The sequence below is a fragment of the Myripristis murdjan genome, chromosome 10 (assembly GCF_902150065.1).
Source record: "Myripristis murdjan chromosome 10, fMyrMur1.1, whole genome shotgun sequence".
Classification (NCBI taxonomy): domain Eukaryota; kingdom Metazoa; phylum Chordata; class Actinopteri; order Holocentriformes; family Holocentridae; genus Myripristis; species Myripristis murdjan.
Window position 1 is genome coordinate 14,920,058 of NC_043989.1, and position 13,777 is coordinate 14,933,834.

General features: G+C 39.3%; 1 protein-coding gene across 1 annotated transcript; it reads left to right on the forward strand.

The window, feature by feature from the left end:
- Positions 1 to 2,873: 2,873 nt before the first annotated feature.
- phf6 (PHD finger protein 6) lies at positions 2,874 to 13,387 on the forward strand. The gene is made up of 11 exons (XM_030061666.1): positions 2,874 to 3,014; positions 5,462 to 5,626; positions 6,421 to 6,522; positions 9,290 to 9,423; positions 9,529 to 9,575; positions 10,689 to 10,849; positions 10,984 to 11,127; positions 11,254 to 11,358; positions 11,481 to 11,614; positions 12,296 to 12,425; positions 12,564 to 13,387. The coding sequence occupies exons 2-10, from the start codon at positions 5,495 to 5,497 to the stop codon at positions 12,423 to 12,425; spliced, it is 1,089 nt and encodes a 362-aa protein (XP_029917526.1). The 5' UTR covers positions 2,874 to 3,014; positions 5,462 to 5,494; the 3' UTR covers positions 12,564 to 13,387.
- The last annotated feature ends 390 nt before the right edge of the window (positions 13,388 to 13,777 follow it).

A 13,777-nucleotide genomic window follows, 5' to 3' on the forward strand; every position in this document is an offset into this window, starting at 1 on the left:
AAACACGAGTAGGCTACGCAATGGCTGTTTTGTTTTGTTTTGTTTTGTTTTACATTCATCCACTTCAATCATGATGTATGACAAATTATCCAATATTCTTAAACTGTGCTCTGTGTAATGAGCAGACTAGCTGCCTTATCACCAGCCAGTGGAGCTCCTATAGTCTTTGGGAACACGTGCCACAGCAGTGTGTGTGGGTTTGGACTTTTTTTTGAGGTGCAGGATGATGTATGTTTTGTGTTTATAATCACAGGTGTATCACTGGTGGTTTATTCTGGCTGGACATCAGGGGTTCCTGTTACTGGATGAACTTGGACATCAGCTGTTCAATCATGTCAGTGTGCGTGTGTGTGTGTGTCGGTTTCTCAGTTTGTCTGTGCTGTGTGTGGGTGGATTTGTCTCCTCTCTCATTTCACTTCAGGTTGTGGCTGTGTCTTATGATGACAAAAGTGACTGTAATTATCATCAGGGTTGATGCTGACACTCTATGCCAGATCCTTACATTCATCTGCACACTCTTATTTTGTTCTTTTTGCACGCTGCGTGTTTTTTTTTTTTTTTTTTCATTTTCTGATCAGTTTTTAATATTTGTTTGCCCACCCTGAGTAGAAACTGCATCCCTCACTGTCCTGGATAGGGTTCCCTCTCTGTGAGGACCCTTCCAGGCTCTCTTTCCTTTTTTCCCTGCTCAGATTTACACAGGAGTATTACCTTGTTCTTCACAATGTGGCTGTGTACAAATTAACCTGACTTGACTGAGGAAACCATGGAAGGTGTTTCACTTCAACATGGTGTTCCTGAAACTGCTCATGAATTTGTTTATCAATGCGTTTGGAGACATTGCCATTTTGGAATATGGGAACATCATTAGGGATCAGCGTACAAGTTGGGAAAACCTTGTTCTGGGGAAAAAACAAAACAAAACAAGTTATCTGGCCTCTTATACCTTGGCTAATGAATCACCATGAAGCACATTCCTCAGTCCTACTGATCCTCGTAAGATGCCCCAACCTTTACAGATACACCACCATGTTTTGGTGTTGGTAACACACACTGAGGGTGAAAGACATCCTTTGGCTTCATCAAAATGTAAACCAATCCACATTTTGGAAATAAATAAAGACATTTAGAGATTATTCCATCAGACCATACTGCTTTTGACCCTTGTCCTTGTTTGCATTAATTTATGCTTTTTTGTGTATTGTCATTGGACATAAAGGGTTTTTGTCATAAATGCCAGCTTTTTGAAGCAAGTTACAACTTTACTGAGATTGCATCTTAAAGGTAATGGTTTAAAGTCTGTGATAATGCTTGAGACAATATATATATATATTTTTTAAATTTAGCACTATTCTGTTAAGTGCCATTTTCTCTCTCTCTGTGAGCTTTGACTTCACACTACTTCTCCTTGCCAGCGCAGTTTGCCTGTTGTTGGCACATGTTATTTGGATTTTTAAGGTTAAATTACTCCTTTGGCACATGGAATAATTTTGCAGTTTTCGTTGAATAAAGCATCTGGAGTTTGGCTACCTCCTATTAGCATTTTGGAACTCTGTTGCTTAATTTTGCTTAGAAATCTACGGAGCCCCTAAAGGGACATGAGGAAGAAAAAAATTACACATGGAAGAAGAAAAGGACGGTAACAAACTTTAAATACATTTGTGTTCTCCAGAGACAGTTTTGCGTTCCCTCACAAAACATTTGCGTTCCCCGGAGAAACACGTGATGTGATTTTTTTTTTTTTTTTTTCGTTTTAAGACTTGCGCAGAAATGTCAAAGTACTTCTGAGCCACTGTACACATGTCACTTGGTGGAAAAAAGGAGCAGATTATTAAGTTTTATTTTGAGCTTGGCTTAACATATAAAGACAATGGGGCTTTGACATATGACCCCCTGCCCTCCTCAAACATTTCTCTACATTCTCAAATGAATGCAAAGTTACTAAAGAGAGCACAACACTTTTGTGGGAGAAGACAAAAGTTTCTCAGGAGAACAGAAAGTTTTGTGAGGGAATGCAAAAGCTTTGTGAGAGAACATAAATGTTTCTCAGGAGTATTTCTTTTTGTTTAACCCTCAAATTTCTCCCCCAGTATAGTGCAGACCTCCACAGGGCACACCTCTCCTTCTCCAGTGCTCAGACTTAAGGCAACAAACCACCGGGAGATGAGAAACTATGGAGGTACTGCCTGCATATCTCCCCTTCTCTGGTGTTCAAACTTAAGTGAAGAGAGAGAGAGCAGCGGTGGTCAAGCGAGGTAGACAGTGAAACAAGAGAGGGAGTGGCAGTAGCAAGGCAAATGTTTTTCAAAGGTTTTGAATCACTACCTTGATCATAAAGCCATAACTATACAAAAATATTAAGCTGATAGGCCCAGCAGTATGTGAAATTAGCTCCAGATACACACACACACACACACACACACACACACACACACACACACACACACACACACACACACACACACACACACAACCAAACACATAATCCCCTCCAGGCTACCACATGGCGGAGATAATAAAAAAAAAAGTTATGCTTGTCAAACATCTTTGAGAGCTGCCTGCTTAAAAAGAGCCAGTCGGCAATCCACTTAACATGACTCGCCTGTAGGCTACAACTGCCTTTGTGATTGTCACACTTACTTCAAAATTAAAGCCTTTTTCATGTGGTATTTCCGTCATTTCGGCAATAGTTTGTGCACCTAAATGGCTGAACATATGATATAAAAATGACTTTATAGCTCAAAATTTAATTTTCCACCGACTCTCCTTATGTTTTTTTTTGATATATTCGCTTTGATACATTGCTTTATTTCAAAGTGTCGACGCGTTTTGCCGGTGGAGAAGGCTTTGATTTTGAAAGTGTCGGCCGGAAGTCTCGTTTAGTTATCGAGGCTGACTTGACATTAGTGTGAAAAGCACGATCAGTTCTCAGAAAGGACGGAAAGGAACACACTCAGTCACGGGAACATTTTTGCGTCTATTCGCTGTCTTGCGTGAAAAGAGTATCGGTCCAGGTAAGATGTGAAGTGTGCCTCTGTGGCCGGGAAATAACCTCTGTCTTCTCAGGCCCAGTGCCGTGTTTTAGGCCGTAATGCTGGCGTACAAGCTCAGGTCCTGTCTTTTCACAGGGATACATCACGTATGGCGCTCTTTACTTCGAAAGGGGTAGCAAAGACCCGCGCCTGTCATTATAATTTCCTACAATTTAAAGGGAAATATTCGTAGCCGCTCGGTGTCCTGCCCAAACGTGTGTCGGAGTATCATATTTTCCCTACGATCGACCTTTTTATTTCCCTGCATGAAAAAAAGGCCTTTCGATTTATTTTTGGGGCGTTCGCATGTTCACGCTGCAAATTGTTTTCAGATATAGTTTGATGGAGAAACACACACACCCCCTTTAATTCAAAACTTTGTGGGAGATTTTTTCGGGGGGGACTTTTTTCATGTTTCCACCCAGCGCAAATCTCGCATCGTCAACGCCATCGCCATGTGGTAGACGATGGTTGTTGGGGAACATTTCAGTAATCGGCACAGGTTGAAATAAGCCCGATGTAAATGTGTTATTTACTTGGACAGTATTGTGTGCCTGCACGTTGGGCTCCGTTGCTTTTGCCGCCGCAGTGAAATCCTGGCCCTGCTGTCATGGCAGTAATGGCTATATCAAGGCGTCGCAGCAGACTGCTATTGTGATTAAAACACCCACTTTTCGTTTGTGGACTATTAAACATTCACTCCATCTATTTATAATCCTGTTATTGAATGTGTCTTTGGTGTCTCTTCAAATGCCCGTCGCCACATTTCTGGGCCAGATCTCCTCCAGACTGCCCCTGCAAATGAAAGCGCACCGATTTAAGAGGTTTGATCTTCCATCTACTCCAAAAGATGTAATATTAGTCTAATCAGACAGTGAAGGTGATCAATGCATTGTGCAAGAATGCCAAAGAAATAATGTATAATTAATATGTAAAAGTTTTTATTTGGATACAACGCACTAGTATGTTTTGATACAAATTAAAATCAGACCAGCTGCTCTAAATGTTAATCTGTTTGTCCTGTAGGCCTATGACTTATCACAGTTAACAGGCCATACAGAATAAAATTGCATATAGTATATAGAGGAATATTGGGAAAGGGTGTGTATGCAACAAGAAATGTGATTGTATCATAAAAACTGCTTGTGGTGTGTTTGTTTGATGTCGTGGAGGAGGTTACATACAGTATAAATGTGGCCTTTGTGTATGCTACACATTGGTTTGCATTTAGATCAGTGGACATCAGATCTGGTCCTTGGGTTGGAGAGAGTTGCTGCTGGTTTTGCTTGTAGCAGTCTGATATGAGTCTGATTCAGAGCGGTGATGACAGGTGGATGCAACAAACTACCTGGTAGGAAAATGAAGTAGCCGTCGTCTGGACCCCGAGGACCACTGACCCAGACTCTCTGCCCACTGTGCTATGCAGATCCTGTCTGGCGCTGCCACCTTCAATATTGAACATAAAACACTCCGCTGGCTATCAGAAACCGTTCAGCAATTGTAGTGCGATTGTAGATTTCAGTTTTCATATGGAAGTGTAAGACACTCTCCAGAACTCAGCCAGGAAAGTGAAACTGGAAAAAGGTCAAGCTTAAGACTTTCAACAACTCTGTGGGGCCCCATGTGTCATCCATCAGAGGCTTATCTGAGCAAGTCAGCTCTTTTTAAGAGTGTTTTTAGGACACGGGACACTTTTTTGTGACTTTCATTGCTCTATTTTGGAGTTACTTGCTGTAGTGCTCGCATCAAAGTGACGTTTCCAACTGTTTCTGGGAAAGTGTTTCCACTGGCTCATTTCCAGGGATTTTTATCCATTATTTCATAACATCCACTTTTTATTTGGGTGGAAATGAGAAGCAAACTTAGATTTCCCTGTTGGATAACTAAAGAACACAATATTTTACTCTTAAATAAATAACAGCATCTGTTAGGGATCGTGGCAACCCAAAATATTGGTACTTGTGCAGATACACACTGATAAAGATTGAACCCTAGATATTATTGTCTTGTTTTTACATATTAATAAACAAGTCAGGAATACAGGTTTGCTATCATCTTATTGTAATTCGGTGCCAATATTTTGGGCCATCCTTTTCATCAAGGTCACTTTTACTCACTTTGCACTTTGGGCACCTTCCAAATATACATTATAAAGTCCTATGGCTCCTCGCCTCTCACAGGGATATAATGTCCTTGAGGCAGACTTATATTTTGATCTATGCAATGAAATAGCTAATCACTCTAACTTTTGTCTAAGCTGTGCTTTTATAACATGGTAGACTTGGCAAGGTAGTGTCTCTGGGTGAATAAGTGGCTTATGTTATTTATTTAACTGCTCGGATAATATCTTTGAAAATCGTCCACCATTCACGCTAACACAATGATAACTTGTCACGCTGTTTTCTCATTTTTGTGGTGTTGATTTTCAGACAGAAACTTGGCACACACAAGAGTAGTTGGCCATGTCGGGACAGAGGAAAGGAGCTGCATCACGGCTGCCTAAATGTGCCTTCTGCAGAACCAACCGGGACAAGGAGTGCGGCCAGCTGCTGGTGTCTGACAACCAGAAGGTGGCAGCCCACCACAAGTGCATGGTGAGCAGAACACACACTCTGTGGCCACTGAGGCACTGACATGCCATTCAGGAAACACGGTTTTAACACACAACCTGCACATTGTGGGATTTTCTTATTATCATGGTAGAATTAGTGGTGATAAACCTGCCTAATACCAACGACACACAAATACACACGAATGCAAACACAGGCACATGCTCAGTTTCCAGCAGACTGGGAAAATGGACCATCAGAACTAGTAAAGGGAAATAAAAAACAAACAAACAAACATGCAGCTTATAATGAACTGTAAAGTGCTGCAGCAATTTTACATGATAGTGATAATAGCTGATTATAGAAAATACCAAACAGGCCACCTTTTTAACTGTTTACTGATACTTTTTGATACTGTTTTTGATACTTTTTGTTTGCTGTTTACACTATTTAACTGTGCAATAATCTTATACCTGACTTTACAATGATTTAGTAGTGCAATACCACAGTGCATGTATGGTGTACATCGATATACTTTTTGCGTACTCTCAATTTCTTATTTCTGTATTCATTGTTGGATTATTATTATGGGATTAATGCTCATATTTATACATAATGCACATACTTTTTTTTTTTTTTTTTACACATTTATAATTCACATATTCTTCTATTTCTTATGTCTTTTTCTATTTCTTATCATTTCACTTATGCTTATAATATAGTCTTCTCTTGAGAATTAGAGCAACTGCAACTGAGCCAGTTTCCCCTCGGGGATCAATAAAGGATCTCTGATTCTGATTCTGATAACCATTTCCTGTTTTCATAATCGTCCCGTGTAGCTTTTCTCCTCTGCCCTGGTCACATCTCACTCAGACAGTGACAACATCGGAGGATTTTCCATTGAGGATGTGAAAAAGGAGATCAAAAGGGGGAACAAATTGGTGAGTTATGGACAGGCCTGCGTTGTGAGAGAAGCAGAGTGCTTGTTTTGTGAAGCCACCAGGCGGAGCTTCACACCCGTGTTTCTCTGTCAGTGAAGCATCTAAGAGCAGCACATTACAAAACAGCCCAGTTGTATTTAAGTTTACGAAATTCAGTGATCAAACATTTTTCTTCTACCAGAGTTATATCATTTCGTGAGACAGTGTTTGGCATAAAGCTGAATGACAGCAGGGTTTTTTTTGTTTGTTTGTTTTGTTTTGTTTTGTTTTTCACTCTCGGCTCTTAATGGCACAAAATGGAACGCTTTTGTTTACCGAAGATGTTTTGCAGTGGATCTGATTTGGGGTATCAAAGCCAGATTTATATTAGCATCATTTTGTTTTTGCACCCGAAACAAGTGTTGGGGTGGGTGTTTTCACAATATTATTTGTTGCCCCAGATATGTCTGGTGATACAGGATGCCATTGATGCTGACAGTACCACAATAACACTACCACACTCTCGAAAATTGTGCTTGTCTGAGAAAACAGAGTAGCTGCTCTATTTAATAGCTTATAATACACACAGTGTACAAATGACATTTCCTTTGTGGAGTTTTTGATGAAGGGACAGCCAGTAATTCAGCTCAGTTCAGTTCAATTTAGTCCAGCTTTTTTATTCCTCATGGGGCAGTTCAAAGCAGCAAGTTTGCAAACAACAAAGAGGGAAACAATGTACAGTAATGAGCATCCTCACCGTGCATAACTATACAAGGCACGTCATATATACAAGACATATCATATACACAAGGCACATTTGTGTGTTGCTGATCATCATTTTCACATTCCTATATATATTTACCTGTATTTGTTTATACCTACATATACAACATTTGTTTCATATTTAGTAATCTATATTCGAGTAAGCAGTTAGTACCAGCCGCAAATAAACCTATAGTCTTATCTATAATTTATTATCTGTACTTTCCCATGAGTTGTTGACGCTAGTTTTGAGTCATTTATTTCCGGATTGTTAGTTTTTTATAGTTTAGTTTTGTGCTCATCTGTTCTTTCTTCTGAGTGTTATTTCTTCTGACACGATCTTTATTCCCCTCTAATCTAATCTTATTTGCATACGGCCCTTAAGAGCCATGTAAGGACTCTTCTGCTTCCCCTACATGTTCTACTAATCAGAGCATGTGATTTTTCAGAATAAGTAATATTTACTGTAGAGCCCGACTGATACTGGGTTTTTGAGGCTGATGCTGATATTAGACTAAAAAAATTCTGATATTGATATATTTCTCCATATGTTCATAAACACACATTTTTTTTTGCAAAGAATCCCTCAAATGTGGTTATCAAACACTTGTAACAAAGATATGTCATGGAGAGCAAATATTTGACAGTTTAACACTGAAATCTATTGCCCAAACTGACAACTGATTATATTTATTAACTACATTAATTAAGCTTGAATTAAGAAAACGATCATTTTGAAATTACCCAATGCATCTTCTTCTGCATTATGTTCTGTAAAAAAATAATATTGGTACATATCTGACAACATATGGGTTCTAATTTAATGTTTAAGAATTTCATTTTGCATCCCACTACCAGCTGACAGCTATCTATAATAATAAGGAGGAGCAGTATCATGCAGTATAAGTAATTGTAGAGCTGTTGGTGCACAGCAGTTTGATCTATTTCTTTTTTTTCCCTGACATCTGATTGTTATTTTCAAGGCATGTACATCATCATACATCGATTTAAGTTACCATTTGGTGGTGAAGCTGCAGAAAAATACACATCTGTCTGAACAAAGAGAACAAAAGAACAGAGTAGACAGTAAAAATAAGGCCTATAATATAGCACGAAGGGTATGATAAAGGATCCAGAAAGAAAATAAATAAATGCTATAAGAAAAAAAAAAAAGAATAGGGGGAAAAGCGTGTACACTCAGGGACCACTTTATTGGGTCCACCTGTACAGTCTAATGCAGTTCACTGCTACAGCTCTGCCATGAATTCATTCTTTTAATAAACTTTATAATGTTCAGTTTTTGCTGACATTGTGGAGAATGTGTAAATTTAATTCAATGTTTATGACTGAGGTTGTAGTTTGCAGAGGTCTTGGACTGGACTACATTATATTGAGGTGTTTCTAATTTTTCTCCTCCCTATTTAGATACATGAGGGGGACAGAATAGTAGAAACACCTCTCAATAAAATGCAGTCCAGTATGACAGCACCACTAACTATGAGCTGAATGCCAAACATAGAACTGAATGAACACCTCTATTACTGTGACAGAGAGAAAACCTGAGCATTATAGGCATCGTAAAAGTAAACGTTATGGCACAACAGTTGTAATGGATTGTATTATTATTGTGATAGTGATAGTGATTTTTATTTCTGAAACAGGGACAAGGTACAATAGACATTAACCCAAAAGGGAGAGATGCACTGTACAAGGTTATAGCTATAAAGCTAATTTCCACCCATAGTCCCTGGACAAATAAATATACAATCATTAAAATAGTGTGAACAAGTAGACTATCGATTATAGTTACTTACAAAAGTAATATAAAAAGTTAATATAGAGGATACACTCATCATTTAAGGATACCCCCAAACCTATACCCCGCAGACCCTTAAATATTATATAATTAGATTAAATAATATTAAATATTATTATTGTATACGTGTATCTACCAAAGTGGCCACACAGTGAATATGCCGATCTGTTTCTTTTGTGAAAGTCTGATCTCCGTTTCCTCGCCCTCCAGATGTGTTCCTCGTGTCACCGACCCGGCGCTACCATCGGCTGTGATGTGAAGACGTGCCGGAGGACATATCACTACTACTGCGCTCTGAAGGACAGAGCCCAGATCAAAGAGAATCCTTCACAAGGGATTTACCTGTGAGTCACTTTGCCTTTGGTCTTTTCCTACAAGGTAATCCAAGGTAAATAAAGACACAATTTGTCCAACTTATTTTGTTGTTTGTCTTTTGCTCCTGAATGTAGTGTGTACTGTCGCAAACACCGGGATGCCTCACAGGATGATGTTCAAGGTAAAGTGCACTTTAACATCTGTTACACCACTGTGAGTTGGACTTGGGACTGAATGTCTGTTTTCCTCCTCATTCAAAACACAAATACAAGCAACAGTACATTAAAAAAAAAAAAAAATCAAAGTGGAATTTTATCAAAGGCATCAATGCATCTTATTCTTTACTTTTCCTGCATTTTAAGGAAATATTCACAAGCTTGTTGGAGCTAAAGAATTTAATAAGAAGAATAAAGAGAAAGTGATTACTCATTTGGGAGAGGGCGGTCCCAAAATAACATCATGACTTGTATTTTTTTTTCTTCTTTTTTGTTTTTACCGCAGTGTTTTCACTTATGTTTGATGGAGTCTTTAACAGATTGAAAGTGCATTTAATATTAAATGCATATTTTCCCACTGATTGTCATTACTTATTCTGATGAAACCAAAAAATATGCCTTAATCACTGCTGTTCCCAATCAGCTGCTTTGTGTTTTACATTTAGTCTGATGTTTGTTATTGCAGTGGGGAGGGGACATTAAGACATTATGTTGATTAAAAAGCAGCTCTCATGGGCTGCAAAGTACAGAGATGATTATTATATTCGGTATTTTACGCTATTGAGAGATGGGAAGCTGCTGATATAGATTAAAAACAATTCCCCCGCTGTGTTTCTTGGTTTACTGTGACAAGGCTGCTTTTTGTTTAGTTTTGGATGTTTTTTTCCCCTCTCGCTTTTCAGGGCAAGAGAAAAGAAATGGTTGGTTTGTGTTTTTTAAACCTAAAAATATCCTTCAAGACAACACATTCACACAGAGTTTGGTGATGGCCAACCTGCAGGGGGAAAGTATGTATTCTGTGGCAACAGCATGAACATTGTTGAAGGAGCAAAATTATGTGCAGAAATATCGAAAATGAGGGGACATCTTGAACAAAATGCAACTTGTGCAGTCTAATTGATCAAAACAAGATAATGATGTCTGATTTTTTTTTTTTTTTTGCACACACAGTGTTGTCACAGCCTCGAAATACATGTCATGTTCCCCTGCGGCCTCTACTGTGCTTAGTTTGTCTTTTTGGTTTTGATTAATAGTAAAAAAAATAAGCGTTTTAAACCTAATGATTGCTTCGTTATCAGATGAAGAGGCAGGTGTGGCCAACGATTCAGACTCCTCGCCTCCACAAAGTCGGGGCCGAGGAAGGTTTGAAAAGGGGAGAGCCAAGGTCGGATCTCGTGGCCAGTCAGAAGACACCCGGTCCACCTCCTCGCAGGGCGCGGACGAGGAGAGTTCATCCCATGTAAGGCAACACGCCTGTTCGCAAAACACAATCTGTTTCAGTCCCAGGACCGCATGGAACATGATCTGTTTGCACTGCATGTGGTCTCGGGTGGCGGGTTTGTCGCTCTGATCAGTGTTGTGTGTGTGTTCTAGCGGGACCGGTCACCTCTGAGGACCAGCCCAGGGGACGGTGGGCAACGCTGTGGCTTCTGCCACGCCGGGGAGGAGGAAAATGAAACGAGAGGAATGCTCCATGCTGATAACTCCAAAAAAGTTGCTGCACACTACAAGTGCATGGTAAGATGAGATGGTAAAGACGGTCCACATGTTTATGCTGTTTGTTGGAGCTTCTGTTTGCGCAGCAGTGTCTGCAGGGAAAGTGCCAACGCTGGGATTTTATATTCTTCTTTAAAACCCTTACAGCTTTTTTCATCTGGGACGGTCCAGCTGACCACCACTTCACGGGCTGAATTTGGAAACTTCGATGTCAAAACAGTCATCCAGGAAATCAAAAGGGGGAAAAGAATGGTGTGCAAACTTAAATAATTCTGATGATTTAGCAACTCTTCCTGGAAAAAAAAATACATATGTCGGAAACGTAATAATGATTGCTTAAGAATTTGTTGGGTGACTTTTTTCTTCCTCCCCAGAAATGTACTCTCTGCACTCAGTTGGGAGCTACCATCGGGTGTGAAATCAAAGCTTGTGTGAAGACCTACCACTACCACTGCGGCCTGCAGGACAAAGCCAAGTACATTGAAAACATGGCCCGTGGCATCTACAAGTGAGCTCGGTTTCTACCACTGAACCGATTTTTAGTTCATAAGTAAAGGCTCTGATCTACTACAAAAACACAGAGGAGGTTTGGTATATTAGATTATAATAACATAATTTACATACTTGTTTTCTTGTGCAGAAATGTTTCATGCTTTATATATATTTATTGCCACACTTGCGCATTTACACTCCAGTTTCAAATTTTTGGGGATCGTCCAGAAAGTAATTGCTATCCCTTGAAATCCATCACTTAAGGCTGCTGATGTGACAGGATTTGTGACTGTAAGCCTTTAAGTGTCATGGCAAATGCACATTCACCTCTTGACTCTGATCAGCTATTAATTATCCATGTTAATGTTAAAAAAAAAACAAATAAAATAGCGCTATTTTGGCAACCAAGAGCAGCTTAACATCTGAAAGTTTTAGTGGCACACCTGGGAAAACCACTGGCTTTATTGTACTACACTATATTTTAAAATATCTGAAATAATTTGGATTATGTATTAAATTGGTAATCTTGTACATCAGTTTAAATGGCAAGTAATGAACTCAGATTATTGTTACCAGGTTATTGCACCATCTTAACTTTCAAAATCAAACCACATTAAACTTTAAAATTGATTCCTGGTTTGCTGAATAACTAATCATACTGTGAGTTGGTTTCCTTACTGCTGTGTTTTACATCCAGGCTGTACTGTAAGAACCACAGCGGCAATGAGGAGCGGGATGAGGAAGACGAGGAGCGGGAGAATCGCAGCAGAGAGCGGGCAGCAATCGACCACAGAGGGACACTGCCCTCACAAGTGAACGGCAACTAGGTGCAACATTGAAAACCCTTATTTCTTGTGTTTAAAGATGTGAAGAAATATTATTGTCAAAGCGTAGCACTCAATTTTCATTCACATTTTCATGCCATTTTGGCTGTTTGAAGTATTCTTTTTTTTTTTTTTTAACAGGTGGGAGATGGATGTGAAATGGGGAAGAAAGGAAGAGCTCGATGATGGTGGAGAGATATTTTTGATACTCTTTGATAGCCGGCTCACAAAGTCATGGTGAACAAGCTCATGGTTTCTTCCAGTAGACAGACACAGTGGTCCAAGGCGCACCCGTTGTCTTCTTCATGAACCCTGCTTTGAGATAACTGGATGAGCTTTTTCACAAACTGGTGGCACTCTGCAGAGAGCGAAGGATTGCTGCAGGATAATAAAAAGCCATGGCTATTTTTTTCCCAAGTGTCAGTCGTGGGCTCAGTTTAGAGTACATGTAATATTACCATGAAGTAAGAGCTGAATGGACTGATCTGTTGATTGTCTCTCGCTGCCCATATCCCCCCCACAGTTTACATGACCCACACTTGCCCAAAACAGAAACATTCTTCCTCTTCCTTAGCTTCTAAAAAGACTCACTTTTAAGAGGGGTCTGTTTGTTACTAGTCTCTGAAGTTGTGCAGTTTGATTACTTTGTTTCTGTAATCGTCTTAAGAAAATCTCTTTTCATGTTAGCCTTTCTTTCTTGATATGTAATATTTTGCTACTGTATTATCACCATGAGTAATTTTTGAATATCTGGATTTCAGACAGTCACACTTAAAAAGTTTTTGCCAGCATGCACTTGGATTTTTTCCACTGTTAAAGGTGGCATTTTTTTTATTTAGATGCTAAAGGGCAATGTAGAGCTCTTTAGAGGAGTTGGCCTGACTTTGTTTGTTGTACTGTTCCTTGTATCTCTTCAAATGTATCCACGAATGATTGGAAATAGAAAAGATTTTATTTTACACAAGCGACTGAGTGAACCGAGTCTTTCCTTTGAGTGTGTCCACTGGTGCAGACTATATTCCTCATATGGTTGTAAACAGGGTGTTAGATAGGTGAGGAATGTCACACCAGCTGCATGCTCCTGTTATTCACTAATCTGGAGCATTCATATTCTGCAGCTGCAGTAAATATCAATATGACCACTTAGTTCATGCAATTTAATTTTACACTAAATTATTTGAACAAGCAATCATTTGGTCCATGCCATATGCAGCAAGCCTTTCATTATAACTTCATAAATTACAACTTACATAATTATAATACAGTCTAAGCCGAGCAAGTTAAGATTCTGAGGCATTATGACTGGGTGGTATTGCTTTCATGGACGAAAAATGTGCATTTATGTTCCCTTCAAG